Here is a 15,916-nt window from a genome sequence, read left to right on the forward strand (position 1 = left end):
CATCTTCAGATGCATCTGCTGATCACCCTATCCCCCAGGGCCAGGGTGTCTCTTCTGTGGTGGCTGCAGAGTGCTCACCTTCTCGAGGGCCGCAGGTTCGGCATACAGGACTGGGTCCTGGTGACCACGAATGCAAGCCTCCGAGGGTGGGGGGCAGTCACTCAGGGAAGAAACTTCCAGGGGCTGTGGTCAAGTCAGGAGACTTGTCTGCACATCAATATCCTGGAACTAAGGGCCATATACAACGCCCTGAGTCAAGCGGAGCCTCTGCTTCGCAACCAACCGGTGCTGATTCAGTCAGACAACATCACCGCAGTGGCTCATGTAAACCGCCAGGGCGGCACAAGAAGCAGGGTGGCAATGGCAGAAGCCACCAGAATTCTTCGCTGGGCGGAGAATCACGTGCAAGCACTGTCAGCAGTGTTCATTCCGGGAGTGGACAACTGGGAAGCAGATTTCCTCAGCAGGCACGACCTCCACCCGGGAGAGTGGGGACTTCATCAAGAAGTCTTTACACAGATTACAAATCGATGGGAACTGCCACAGGTGGACATGATGGCATCCTGCCTCAACAAAAAGCTACAAAGGTATTGCGCCAGGTCAAGAGACCCTCAGGCGATAGCTGTGGACGCACTAGTGACACCGTGGGTGTTCCAGTCGGTTTATGTGTTTCCTCCTCTTCCTCTCATACACAAGGTGCTGAGAATCGTAAGAAAAAGAGGAGTGAGAACAATACTCATTGTTCCGGATTGGCCAAGAAGGGCTTGGTATCCGGAACTGCTAGAAATGCTCACAGAGGACCCATGGCCTCTGCCTCTCAGACAGGATCTGTTGCAACAGGGTCCCTGTCTGTTCCAAGACTTACCGCGGCTGCGTTTGACGGCATGGCGGTTGAACGCCGGATCCTAGCGGAGAAAGGCATTCCGGATGAGGTTATTCCTACGCTGATAAAGGCTAGGAAGGACGTGACAGCAAAACATTATCACCGTATATGGCGAAAATATGTTGCTTGGTGTGAGGCCAGGAAGGCCCCTACAGAGGAATTCCAGCTGGGCCGTTTTCTTCACTTCCTACAGTCGGGAGTGACTATGGGCTTAAAATTAGGGTCCATTAAGGTCCAGATTTCGTACCTATCCATTTTCTTTCAAAAGGAACTGGCCTCTCTTCCTGAAGTTCAGACGTTTGTAAAGGGAGTGCTGCATATTCAGCCCCCTTTTGTGCCACCAGTGGCACCTTGGGATCTTAACGTGGTATGGAGTTTCCTGAAATCTCACTGGTTTGAGCCACTTAAGACCGTGGAGTTAAAATATCTCACGTGGAAAGTGGTCATGCTATTGGCCTTAGCTTCGGCTAGGCGTGTGTCCGAATTGGCGGCTTTGTTATGTAAAAGCCCCTATCTGGTTTTCCATATGGACAGGGCAGAATTGCGGACTCGTCCGCATTTTCTGCCGAAGGTGGTGTCATCCTTTCATTTGAACCAACCTATTGTGGTGCCTACGGCTACTCGTGACTTGGAGGATTCCAAGTTACTAGATGTAGTCAGGGCTTTGAAGATTTATGTAGCCAGAACGGCTGGAGTCGGGAAAACTGACTCGCTGTTTATCCTGTATGCATCCAACAAGCTGGGTGCTCCTGCTGCAAAGCAAACTATTGCTCGCTGGATCTGTAACACGATTCAACAGGCTCATTCTGCGGCTGGATTGCCACATCCAAAATCAGTGAAAGCCCATTCCACAAGGAAGGTGGGCTCTTCTTGGGCGGCTGCCCGAGGGGTCTCGGCATTACAGCTTTGCCGAGCAGCTACTTGGTCGGGTTCAAACACTTTTGCAAAGTTCTACAAGTTTGATACCCTGGCTGAGGAGGACCTTGTGTTTGCTCATTCGGTGCTGCAGAGTCATCCGCACTCTCCCGCCCGTTTGGGAGCTTTGGTATAATCCCCATGGTCCTTACGGAGTCCCCAGCATCCACTAGGACGTTAGAGAAAATAAGATTTTACTCACCGGTAAATCTATTTCTCGTAGTCCGTAGTGGATGCTGGGCGCCCGTCCCAAGTGCGGACTTCTTCTGCAATACTTGTGTATAGTTATTGCTTAAATAAGGGTTATGTTATGGTTGCATCAGGTTTGTTTGATGCTCTGTTGTTGTTCATACTGTTAACTGGGTAAGTTTATCACGAGTTATACGGTGTGATTGGTGGGGCTGGTATGAGTCTTACCCTGGATTCCAAAATCCTTTCCTTGTACTGTCAGCTCTTCCGGGCACAGTTTCCTTAACTGAGGTCTGGAGGAGGGACATAGAGGGAGGAGCCAGTGCACACCAGTATTCCTAATTCTTTCTTAAAGTGCCCTGTCTCCTGCGGAGCCCGTCTATTCCCCATGGTCCTTACGGAGTCCCCAGCATCCACTACGGACTACGAGAAATAGATTTACCGGTGAGTAAAATCTTATTTTCCCCTCCCAGCTGAGGACAGAAAGGTATGGGAAAACTCCCCATCAGTCGATACGTCTGTATCCAGACTGTCTAAGAAATTGGTGCTGTCTGTACCAGGGGCAATATCCCTTAAAAGAGCCAGCTGGCCGTAAATTTGAAACCACACTCAAGGCAATTTATACGGCAGCGGGCGCAGCACAATGCCCCAGAATTGTTTGTGGGTGGATTTCCAGGGCAGTAGTCAAGTGGTCTAGTATTGCTATTGATGGTCTAGACGCTCTGCCCCGGGATGAGGTCATTACTCTGCTGCAGCATATACAGGGTGCTGCAAATTTTATGAGCGAGGCTATTAAGAAGTTGTGTAAGATAAATGGACGCACTTCTGCTATGGCTTTTTCGGCACGCAGAGCTCTGTGGTTACATCAGTGGTCGGCAGACGCTGATTCCAAAAAGGGTGTAGAAAATCTTCCCTTTACAGGTGATGCCCTGTTTGGAGACAAATTAAATAAATGGATCTCCCAAGCAATGGCTGGTAAGTCTACCTATCTGCCATTGGCTGCGCCACCTGCTAGGCGTTCTTACACATGACCCTTCTTGCAGTCCTTTCTTGTGGCAAGGTTCAGAGCCAGGGGCCGAGGGGGTCTCCACCACTTCCAGAGGATCTCGTAAGTCCCGTAAGCCTGCCACTGCTGTCTGCCCTGACCAGACCACTGGATCCCCTGCCGCTAAGCCTTCTGCGTGACGGTTGGCCCGAGCAGCAAGGCGACTTTCAGGTAGGTGCTCGCCTTCAACACTTTGCCCACATGTGGGCGGAGTCCTGCCAGGACCCTTGGATGAGGGAACTCATTTCCCAAGGATACCGGCTGGAATTTCACACACTCCCTCCTCACCGATTTTTCATGTCTGGCTTACCAGCTTTACCCGCAGCAAGAGTTTCCTTGCAAGAGGCTATTCAAAAGCTTTTGCGAACAAGGTTGGTGGTTCCATCACCACCTCCGTTACGCAACAGGTTTTTACTCCAGTCATTTTGTCGTTCCCAAACCAGACTGTTCATTACGCCCCATCTTGAACTTGAAGTCTCTAAACCCGTATCTGCGGGTGTTCAAATTCAAGATGGAATCTCTGCGGGCGGTGGTGTCCGCTCTGGAGGAGGGGAAGTTCCTGGTGTATCTGGATGTCAAGGATGCTTATCTACACATTCCCATGTGCCCCCTTCCCCATCAGGCATACCTCAGGTTCGCCATATTGGATGACCAATATTCAAATATATTCGACTCCAAGGAGGGTCCGGTGTAAGACCATTTCAAGTTTCAGGCCTTACCCTTCGGCTTATCCACAGGTCCGAGGGTCTTCAACAAATATTACCAGCTTTATGTACATGCACAAAAACTAATTCAGCATTTATTTTGGATGCATAATAACTAACTCAGCCAAAAGAGAACTGATATCAATACTAATTCTTGCATGAGAGAGCCATATTAACACCTGTTTTCCTGCTGTGCATGTGTTATATACTAATCTGTGTTTTTAAATGTGTTTAAAATTAAATTTTTAATAAATTGTGATCTATTTGAATCAAGTCAGCAGCTGTTTTTTAATATTTTTGTGCGCCTTCTCTATACATATTTATTGATCTTCACCAAAGTGATGGCGGAGATGATGCTGCGACTGCGCAGGATGGGTGTCAACATAGTCCCCTACTTGGACGATCTTTTAATAAAAGCTGCACTGCAGTGCGTCTGCTGCACTGCATTGATCTGACGACTCGCCTACTTACGGATCATGGGTGGATCCTAAATTTTCAGAAATCTCACCTGGAACCGACAAAACGTCTTCAGTTCCTGGGAATGATACTGGATACAGTGTCTCAAAAGGTGTTTCTCCCGATGGACAAGGCCTTGTCTATCCAGGCTATGGTTCGCTCTGTGCCCAGTCCTCGCAAGGTATCCATACATCTTTGCATCAGGTGGGCAAGATTGTGGCTGCTTACGAGGCAATCCAATACGGCAGATTTCATTCCCGACCATTTCAGCTGGATCTGCTGGAGAAATGGTCAGGGTCTCGCCAGGGGTGTATCTAGGGGTCTGAGCGCCCCTGGCAAAGTAAGGATCTGGCGCCCCCCACCTCCCCCACCCGAGAGGAGATGGGGGGGGGGGGGGGGGGGGGTGTTACAGATAGGCTGAGGTCAGAGACACTGAGGGAGAATTATAGGTAGGGTGTGGGTAGGGTCAATGAGTGGAGGGCTTACAGGGAGGCTGAGGTCAGGAACTCTGAGGGGCAATTACAGGGAGGGTGTGGGCAGGGACACAGAGGGAATTACAGGGAGGGTGCAGGCAGGGTCACTGAGGGGGCAGTTACAGGGATAGTGCGGGCAGGGACACTGAGGGGGAATTATGGGAACGGTGCGGGTAGGGACACTGAGAGGCAATTACGGGGAGGGTGCGGGCAGGGACACTGAGAGGGAGTTATGGGGAGGGTGCGGGAAGGGATACGGGGGGGATTATGGGAAGGGTGTGGGCAAGAACACAGGGAATTACAGGAGTTGTATGGGCAAGGTCACTGAGGGGGCAGTTACAGGGATGGTGCGGGCAGGGACACAGAGGGAATTACGGGGATGGTGTGGGCAGGGATACTGAGGAGGAATTTTGGGAAGGGTGTGGGCAGGGACACAGAGAATTACAGGAGTGTATGGGCAGGGTCACTGAGGCGGAAGTTACAGGGATGGTGTGAGCAGGGACACTGAGGTGGAATCACAGGAGTGTATGGGTAGGGTCACTGAGGGGGCAGTTACAGGGATGGTGCGGGCAGGGACACTGAGGTGGAATTACAAGGAGGGTGCAGGCAGGGACACCGAGGGGATATATGCACACATACATACTTAAAAAAAAAACCTCTCTAGGTGTGATGGCACTACATATCCCAGCAAATCCAGTTGACAAGGTGTGCTGGGACTTGTAGTCTCAAAACAGCTGGACAGGCAGTCACTGGCCTAGATACCTCTCCATACAGAGCTATTTGTAAGATGTGATCCAGACTGCCAGGATAGACCATGCAGTGCAGCTACGGTATCGCAGAAAATGTACAGGTATGCTCAGGCTGCACTGCTGACTGGTGCTGATTGTAGTGGCTGGTGTTTGGTAACAGACCGCGTGAAGGGGAGCGGATGAGGAAGAGGAGGTGCCTCGCCCCTCCCCATACCTGGAAGTGCCCCGCTCCACGGCTATATTCACCGTCATTGTGACTGTAGTCACAGAGAGTGTCAGAGTGCAATACGCTTCTGAGAGTCCGGCAGTGGATGAGCACTGCTAAGGGATGTACTCAGTGAGAACTACTATGTCATTCTACCCCCTGGCATGGCTGGCACTGCCGTGCGGCGCTCCCCCATTGGCCAGCGCCCCTGGCAAGTGCCATCCTGGCCAATAGGAAGATACACCCCTGGGTCTCGCCTCCACATGCATCAAGAAGTGACCTTATCTCCGAGAGCCCAGATTTCTCTGTTATGGTGGCTACAAGTTCCTCACCTGGTTGAAGGCAGGAGTTTCCAATATACACTCGTGGATTCTACTGACAACGGAGGGTGTAGTATGGTATGCCGGCGGGAGGGCTCCCGGCGACCAGCATACCGGCGCCGGGAGACTGACCGCCGGCATACCGACAGCGTAGCGAACGCAAATGAGCCCCTTGCGGGCACGGTGGCACGCTATGTGCGCCACGCTATTTATTCTCCCTCCAGGGGGGTCATGGACCCCCCGAGGGAGAATATCTGTCGGTATGCCGCTGTCGGGGATTCAGTCGCCGGGATCCGACAGTCTGCAACCTGAAGACCACCCGACAACGGATGCTAGCCTCCAGGGTTGGGGGCCTGTGACTCAAGGGGCCCAGTTCCAGGGGATATGGTCAAGACAGGAATCTGCTCTACCAATAAACATCCTGGAACTCAGGGCAATCTACAATGCTCTTCTGCAGGCTTCTCATCTCCTGAGGGATCGGGCGATCCAGGTTCAATCGGACAACGCCACGACGGTGGCGTACATAAACAGACAAGGGGGAGCAAGAAGCAGCGATGTGAGAAGTGTCAAAAATCCTCCTCTGGGCAGAGGCCAACGCAAGGGCCATCTCGGCCATCTTCATTCCAGGAGTGGACAAATAGGAAGCGGACTTCCTCAGCAGACACAACCTCCATCCAGGGAAATGGGGTCTACATACTCCATCCAGGGAAATGGGGTGTTTCAATACTTAATTCACCGGTGGGGCTGTCCGCAGATAGACTCGTCTAATCAAGAAGCTATGCCACTACTGTTCCAGAATGAAGGCTCCCCAGGCGGTAGCAGTGGACGTGCTGACGACGCCTTGTCATCCCAAGAGTTCTCAAAAGACTACAAAGGGAAAGCGTTCTAGCAATTCTAATTGCCCCGGATTGGCCTCGATGGGCGTGGTATTCGGACCTCTTAACCATGGCTCTGGAGGATCCCTGGCTGTCTACCGCTCCAAAAGTATCTTGTTCAACAAGGTACGTTAGTTTATCCAGGATTACAGCGGCTATGTTTGACAGCTTGGAATGTGTGAGGGAGATTCTAGCAAGAAAAGGTCTTCCCTCCCGGGTTATTTCCATCATGATCCAAGCAAGGAAGATGGTGATGTCCAAACAGTTCAGAATCGGTCGTTTTCTACTTTTCTTGCGAGCGAGAGTGGATTTGGGCCTACGTTTAGGCTCTATCAAAGTACAGATTTCTGCACTTTCTATTTTCTTCCAGAAGCAACTTACCTTATTGCTGGAAGTATAAACTTTCCTTTAAAGGAGTTCTTCATATGCAACCGCCCTTTGTACCTCCCACGGCTCTGTGGAATCTCAATGTGGTTCTATCCTTTCTTCAATCAGACTGGTTTGAACCCTTACATAGGGTGGAGTTAAAATTTCTCACCTGGAAGACGGTGATGTTATTGGCATTGTTTGCCAGACGTGTGTCTGAATTAGGGACCTTATCCTGTAAGAGAGCTCATTTGATTTTTTATGAAGATAGGGTGGAACTTAGGACCCTTACTCAATTTTTGCCTAAAGTGGTGTCGGCTTTTCATGTGAATCAACCTATTGTGGTTCCAGTGTTTTCTGACGCGTCCGTTGGTCCTGAGTCCTTGGATGTGGTCAGGGCTCTGAAGATTTATGTCAAAAGGATGGTCCGTCATCGGAAACCTGACTTACTGTTTATTCTTTATGACGCCTCCGAGATTGGTTGGCCGGCTTCTAAACAAACTATTGCTCGCTGGCTCTGGTTGACTATTCAACATGCCTATACTTCGGCGGCTCTTCCTTTGCCGACGTCTGTTCAGGCCCACTCGACGAGGTCTGTGGGTTCTTCCTGGGTGGTTGACTGGGGTGTCTCGGACTTACAATAGTGCCTAGCCGCAACTTGGTTGGGGTCGAACACGTTTGTTAAATTCTGTAGGTTCGACACCTTGGCCAAGGATGACCTTCAATTTGGTCAGGCGGTTTTACAGGGGTCTCAGCACTCCCCCCACCCATTTGGGAGCTTTGGGACATCCCCATGGTACTAAAGTACAGAACCCCAGTATCCACTAGGATGTTCGAGAAAATAGTAATTTGATACCTACCGTTAATTCCTTTGCTTGTAGTCCGTAGTGGATACTGGGCTCCCGCCTCTGTGCTTCAATCTTGCTTACCTGTGTAAGTATTTGGTTGGCCCGCCGTTGCGGTCCCAGTTTGTTGTTGATATAACTCTGCTATCCTGGTTCGGTTGGTGTTGCTATCCTCTGTTCTGGTTAGCGCCCTCCTTTCTGTTATGGTTGTATGTTGGCTTGTTGCCTCACTGCTGTTGTATTATTCCTTCTCTTGTGGTATGTCCGTCTCCTCGGGCACAGTTTCCTAGACAGTCTGGTAGGAGGGGCATAGAGGGGAGGAGCCAACACATGCACAGATACACGCACTAAAGGTTTTCAAAGTGCCAGGCTCCAGGGGACCCGATCTATACCCCATTGTACTAAAGTACAGAACCCCAGTATCTACTATGGACTACGAGAAAAGGAATTACTGGTAGCTGTCAAATTCCTATTTTTTATTTATTTATTTCATTTTCCCAAGACCTTTGCAATTTTCCCTGGCATGCTGTCAATCAACTTCTGGTCCACATGCTGACTGATTGCCACCCATTCTTTCCAAATCAATGCTTGGAGTTTGTTAAAATTTATGGGGCTTTGTTTGTCCACCCACCTCTTAAGGATTGACCACAAGTTCTTAATGGTTTTAAGGTCTGGGGAGTTTCCTGGCCATGGACCCAAAATGTAGATGTTTTATTGCCGAAATACTTAGTTATCACTTTTGCCTTATGGCAAAGTGCTCCGTCATGATGGAACAGGTATTGTTCATCACCAAACTATTCTTGGATGATTCTGAGAAGCTGCTCTTTAAGGATGTTTTGGTACCATTCTTTATTCATTCCTGTGTTCTTAGGCAAAATTTTGAGCGAGTCCACTCACTTGGCTGAAAAGCAACCCCACACATGAACGGTCTGAGGATGCTTTACTGTTGGCATGACACAAGACTGATTGTAGCGCTCACCTGTCCTTCTCCGGACAAGCATTTTTCCAGATGCCCCAAACAATCTGAAAGGGGATTCATCAGAGAAAATGTCTTTGCCCCAGGCCTCAGCAGTCCAATCCTTGGACCTTCTGCAGAATATATCAGTCTGTCCCTATTTTTCTTGGAGAAAAGTGGCTTCTTTGCTGTCGTTCTTGACTCCAGGCCATCCTCCAAAAGTTTTCGCCTCACTGTGCGTGAAGATGCTCTCACACCTGACTGCTTCCATTCCTAAACAAGCTCTGCATTTGTGGTACTTTTATCCCGCAGCTGAATCAACTTCAGGAGACAGTCCTGGCACTTGCTGGATGTTCTTGGGTGTCCTGAAGCCTTCTTCACAACTATTGAACCTCTCTCCTTGAAGTTCTTGATGATCCAATAAATGGTTGATTTTCAGTGCAATCTTACTAGCAGCAATATCCTTGCCTGTGAAGCCCTTTTTGTGCAAAGCATTGATGACTGCACGTGTTTACTTGCAGGTAACCATGGTTAACAGAGGAAGAACAATGATTTCAAGCACCAGCCTCCTTTTAAAGCTTCCAGTCAGTTAAGGTGTATACACACAGTGAGATTCGGGCTAACCCTGATCCTCACTATGCGACAGGAGCTAGCGATACTGACTGTGCGATTTTGGCTAAGTGTCAATTTTGACTATCTTTTCTATGAGAGAGACTGTGCAGGCAAGTCAATTTTGACTATGTAGGCTTGCAATGCCGACCGTGCATTGGGATTTTAAGGTGACTTAGCCCTTGCGATCTGCACTAACTTTTCTTACGATTTTGACTAGAATAGTCAAAATCGTAAGAAAATATCTCACCGTGTGTACACACCATAATTCTAATTCAATCATCAACACACTCTCTCACCTGTGTTAACAAGAGAATCACTGACATGTCAGCTGGTCCTTTTGTGGCAGGGCTGAAATGCAGTGGATATGTTGTTTTTGGGATTAAGTTCATTGTTATGGCAAAGAGGGACTTTGCAATTAATTGCAATTCATCTGATCACTCCATGACATTCTGGAGTATATACAAATTGCCATCATAAAAACTGAGGCTGGATGCGGTCAAGATCCTGCCGGTTGGAATCCCGGTGGTCGGAATACCGACACCGGAATCCCGACCGGCACAATCCCAACATATTCTCCCTCTGTGGGTGTCCACGACACCCATAGAGGGAGAATAAATTAGTGTGCCGAGCGTATCAAGGCACCATGCCCGCAGCGTGGCGAGCGCAGTGAGCCCGCAAGGGGCTGCGTTGCGCTCGCCCCACTGTCGGAATTCCGACCGCCGGGATCCCGTCCGGCGGGATTTCTTACTGATCCCACTGAGGCAGCAGACTTTGAAAATTAATATTTTTGTTATTCTCAAAACTTTTGGCCTTGGCTGTACTTAACAAACATTTGACCTTGACAGATTTAAACACTGCAATAATGTAAACCAATACCAATGTACATTCATTTTTCTTGGGTTAGAAGTCATTTAAATGTATTTTCTTTCCTCCCCTTGTAATGATACAAGTTGTGTTTGTTCAGAGCCTGATTCCTAGTTGGATAGCTAGTGTAATTACTCCTCTTCTCTGTTGCAGGAGTCTTGCAGCCTCAGATAGGGATTCCTCCTGGCCCATCAATTCCTTTGGAAAGAGCTCAAGGTAAAAGTTAGGATTTCTCATTGTTTTATCTTAATCCCATTTAAAATATTACACATGAACAGCCTGAAAATACATGTTTTATCTATTAATATGCGTTATAAAGTTTTTTAGGGTGCACTGCAGTATGACAAATGCTTTAACATTTATCACATTTTCTTAACTTTGGTCAAGAAGTAAACACAAATCTGTAAAGAAAACATCTCTGCTGAAAAATGTTGTGTTTTTTTTTTTGTTTTGTTTTTTATTAAGGATTGTTTAGAAATAAAGTAAGTTTAAACCCTTATTTATCAGTAAGGGTGGATTTTCCGATTGGATGTCCTATTGTCAATATTGTAAAAATGAAAAGCGTTATAATGGTGAAATAGACGTTTACAAGCAACTTGAAGGTTGACCATTTTATTTCCCCAGATGACGTTATTGACAGATGAGTTGGTAAATTTTCAACTTGTTGTGAGTCCTAAACAAATAGACTTAACACATATCATAAATAAGTTACTGACGTGTCAATTTTGCAGATCCACACAAAATAATAGCGCTGTAAATCTTGAAATTATGAATTAAGGATTCAATTAAAGCACCTAGTGACCAACTTGATAGAGTAATAAGCTATGTGTGATATCTGCTATGTTCCAAAGGAAAGGTAAAATTCCGCACAGACACGAAAAGCTACAGTAGGATATCCCAATAACATTGGGACAATATTGGCGATATTAGACAGTTTTTGCTGTGCGGTATACTACCGCTGGCAATAGAATTCCCCCCTAGTGCAAAGGTACAAAATAAAAAATTATTGTATGGCATGAATTACAAAGTTGCAAAATATAAGGCCAATGCTGTGGGTGGATAGAGAACTATACTGTTAATCACAGTCTGTTATAGATATATTATTGAATATACAAAAAAATATATTACACAGTTAAAAGAAAAAAGACCTCACATGAAATGGCGAAAATATGGCATGTATGGATTTTTGGATACTTGTAACTTCAAAAATGGTCGTTTTTTTATACTACAGTAATTTGTGTAGTATCCAAGAATTTTGCAGACTCTGGTTAGAACTACGGCAGTTACACTTCCTTATGCTTGTAAGAGGGCATAGGTGTCTAAATATATAGGGAGATAGAAATCCTTAAGAAAGTTGGGAGAGAAACCTCCATTAAAGAGAGTAGTTGTAAGATACAAAAAAAGAAGGGCCTCATATGGCCCACGTCCTTCTTTCCACCTGTGTGTTACAGGTTGAGTATCCCATATCCGGATTGCTCAGGACCAGGAGCATTCCAGATATGGGATTTTTCCGGATAACGGATTACCTGTTATGTGGACATGTCCGGGTTGTCTGGCGTGTTGGCGAAGGTGTCTGCGGGAGTCAGAAGTGGGTCCGCGGTGGGCACTGGGAGTCAGTGGCGGTGAGGCAATGACTGCATAGCCATTCCCCCACCTGTCTGAGATTGGACGCAGACTCCAGTGATTGGTGCTTTAATTGAATTTTTTAGTAACTTCTTTAGTGTCTGCTGCAATTGTATCTGTCAGTAGTGAACAGAGTGAAATTTTGACCTTTTTTTGGTTTATTTTCTTTAATGCTTTTTGTATGTGCGCAAGATAAATTTTCTTTTGAAGTGTAAGGTATGAAAACCAAAAGGAAAAATATTTTTTCTTTTTTTATCATTCATTGTGGAATATCACCATTAATTGCCTTCTCTTCATTACTTTGTCTTGCTCTTTCTTTTCATGCTATCTATGGAAGGGAGCCTACAGCACTCTCCTGTGCCCTCTTCTGGGCCTGCTCCTATAGAGAGAGTATCAGGTACCTACTATGCATGGAAAAAGTCCATTAATTGAGAATCCATCCATAAAATATGTAGTGTGTAGTTGGAATATGCTAGGTTTTTTGGGGGGCAAACTTTGAAATGTAGTAAATTTGCTATTCACTAGGTTTTTCAAGAGCCATTATTATCCTACTGTTTAAGTTGTTCTAAAGCCATTGTAATTATAGTGGCAAAGTACTGTATGTATTTACAATGAAATTAATCCAAACCCATAGCAATGAATTTAGCTGCAGTTCCTACTTAATTTTGAAACATATCTTGCCTAAAGCCGGGTACACGTTAGCCAATGTGTCTACCCTGCGATATTGGCTGCAGCAGGGTCCCGGCGCGGTGCCGGCTTCGGGAAGTGCATATACACTTGCTGACGTTGGCGTGCGGGGGCAATGGCCACCGTTAACGAGGTCCTCCCTCGTCTGAACTGTTCAGGCGAGGGACGGGGTCCCACGCATCGCTAACGATGTTGAGTATACACACTAGACGAGATAGTAAAAGATATTGCTCAGAATGGCCTTTCTCTTACTTTCTCGTCTAGTGTGTGTATGGGGCTTAAGTCTCCTGCAGTACCGGCTGCGTGATTTGATAAAACAAAGGAATAAAACTATGAAGAATCAAATCTATAATATGTGTTTTCTCTTAGGTCCTTGGATACTGGGAATCCATTTAGTACCGTGGGGTATAGACTGGTCCACTAGGAGCTTTGGGCACTTTAAGAATTTGATAGTGTGCGCTGGCTCCTCCATCTATGCCCCCCTACCAGACTCGGTTTAGAAAATGTGCCTGGAGGAGCCAGTCACGTCGCTAAAAGCTCCTGAAGAGTTTTCTGCATTATATGTTTGTTATTTTCAGGCAGCACTGGATGGCACTAGCCTGCCTGCTTCGTGGGACTTAGGGGAGGGGGGGAAATGGGCCAACCTCTTGAAGCGTTAATGGTCCTGTTCCCCGCTGACAGGACACTAGCTCCTTAGGGAACAATTCGCAAGCCCCACCACGGCGAGCGTACATTCCCGCAGCACGCCACCACCCCTAACAGAGCCAGAAGATAGAGTGGTGAGCGCTAAGCCGGCGTCCCGGTTAGCGGGTTGCCAACCATTATGGTGGCATGAGGGTACGGAGATGCACGGCTTCTACATGGAGCGGCTGGGTCTCCAGATGCACCGCTTTTGAGGGAGAGAACGGAGTCTAAGTACACTACATGTGTATACAGTTCCCAGACTGGCATTACAGACTTAAAAGGGGGCTGACTCCATTTTAGGAACTAAAATGACCTCAGCCAGTATAAAAATAGTGCGAGAAGACCGCGCGCCATTGAAGGGGCGGGGCTTCACTATGAGCAGATCCAGCAGCTTACTGGTGCCATTTTCCCTCTGCAGTGGACACAGACGCTGACTGAGAGGAACGCGCAGCTCCTCCGGAGAGACTCAATATTACCTCTGCGGTACCAGGGGGTCATAGCAGGGGGGGAGCACTTACTAGTGTACTAAGTCCACAATCTGAGTACTTAGTCTGCGACCCGGCTAAGCTTGGCATTAGCGATAAAGGCGCTGTGTGTTGGCTCCATACTAATTCTGTCTTTCTCTGGAAGGGCTTTTGTGGGTTAATTGTGCATTTAACCTGTTCCTGTGTGTGTACTGTCACAGTATGTCAGACAAAGAGTGTGTTTCATGTAAGGCACAGTGTTCCTCTTCTCCAGGGGGTTCACTGCAGTTTACTCAGTGCAGTGTATCCTCCCAGGTTAGAGGGGCCCATATCCTGCAGTCTTACTCTGATGATGAGGGGTCAGACATGGAGGAGGGGGAGAAGGACTCAGAGGTGGGTGATGCTTCTCTGTCACAGGGAATAGAGACTCTCATAGAAGCTATCAGAAGTTCTGCATATCCCTGATAAGGTAACAGAGGAGACTGAGGAATCTTATTTTTATATAAAAAATAAATCCTCAGCCACTTTTCCTGTGTCAAAGGAACTAAATACCCTGTTCGAAGAACTGTGTGTTAATCCTGATAGGAAATTTCAAATCCCTAAAAGGTTGATATCATCTTTTCCTTTTCCTCCTGAGGATAGGAAAAAATGGGAAAATCCACCGATAATGGATGCATCAGTATCCAGGCGGTCATAGAAAATTGTATTGCCTGTCCCGGGTGCAGCTTCCTTAAAAGACACGGCTGATCGTAGAATTGAGAATGCACTCAAATCTTTGTATACAGCTGCTGGGGTGGCCCAAAGACCCACTATAGCATGCTGGTGGATCACTAAAACCATCGCCAAATGGTCGGGTAACCTACTTGAGGGTTTAGGTACCTTGTCTCAGAGTGAGATTATTTTACTCCTGCAACATATACAGGACTCTGCGAATTTTATGGTGGAAGCCATAAAAGAAATAGGCTTGCTTAATGCACGCACCACTGCTATGGCAGTGTCAGCAAGCAGAGGCTTATGGCTAAGCCAGTGAACTGCTGACGCGGACTCCAGGAAAGGCGTGGAAGGCCTACCCTTCACAGGAGAGGCCTTATTTGGAGATGAACCAGACAAATGGATCTCTAAAGCTACTTGCGGGTAAGTCCACATATCTTCCTTCTGCAGCTCCCCCCAGCCAGGAAGGACTACTCAAGACCTAATCTACAGTCCTTTCTAATTGCCATGTTTAAGGGCAAAACCAGAGGTTTTTCTACAGCCACCAGAGGCGCTAGAGGTAAACCACGCAAACCAGCAACTGCTGGTTCACAGGAACAGAGCTCAAGCTCTGCTTCCTCAAAGCCTTCAGCATGACGGTGGGCCGCGATGCCTGGAAGACAGGTGGCAGCCCGACTAAAAATTTTCAGTCACATCTGGACAGGTTCGTGCCAGGATCCCTGGGTCATAGATCTTATTTCCCAGGGCTACAGACTAGAGTTTCAGGAGCTCCCACCTCACAGATTCTTCAAATCAGGCTTAACAGTTTCATAGGAAGTGAGTATAACCTTACAGGACGCCATTCAAAAACTGGTACAGACTCGCGTCATTGTTCCAGTTCCACCTCATCTGCACAACAAGGGATATTATTCCAACTTGTTTGTAGTACCGAAATCGGTAAGACCAATTTTGTTCAAATTCAAGATGGAGTCTCTGAGAGCAGTGATCTCCGGTCTGGAGGAGGGGGAGTTCCTAGTGGATATCAAAGATGCGTATCTTCACTTTCCGATTTGGCCGCCTCATCAGGCTTATCCACGGTTTGCACTGCAGGACTGCCACTACCAGTTCCAGGCCCTTCCATTCGGTCTCTCCACGGCACCGAGCGTGTTCACCAAGGTGATGGCAGAGATAATGTTTCTACTCTGCAAACAAGGAGTGAACATAATTCCGTACCTGAACAAAAATAAATTAATAGAGGCGCTCATATATCCATGTGTACTGTACCTCCAATGATAACAGCCAAAGAGTCCAA

At 47.4% G+C, this 15,916-nt stretch overlaps 1 protein-coding gene across 3 annotated transcripts in view; it reads left to right on the forward strand.

The window, feature by feature from the left end:
- CSTF2 (cleavage stimulation factor subunit 2) overlaps positions 1 to 15,916 on the forward strand; it is a 265,759-nt gene that overhangs the window by 164,322 nt on the left and 85,521 nt on the right. For 2 of the 3 annotated variants that reach the window (XM_063936957.1, XM_063936959.1), the window contains 2 exons: positions 10,610 to 10,672; positions 12,417 to 12,476. In XM_063936957.1, the coding sequence (XP_063793027.1) occupies positions 10,610 to 10,672; positions 12,417 to 12,476 (123 nt within the window). The remainder of the gene's footprint in view (positions 1 to 10,609; positions 10,673 to 12,416; positions 12,477 to 15,916) is intronic. The other variant, XM_063936958.1, reaches the window with a different exon arrangement.

The sequence above is a fragment of the Pseudophryne corroboree genome, chromosome 8 (genome assembly GCF_028390025.1).
Source record: "Pseudophryne corroboree isolate aPseCor3 chromosome 8, aPseCor3.hap2, whole genome shotgun sequence".
Lineage (NCBI taxonomy): Eukaryota > Metazoa > Chordata > Amphibia > Anura > Myobatrachidae > Pseudophryne > Pseudophryne corroboree.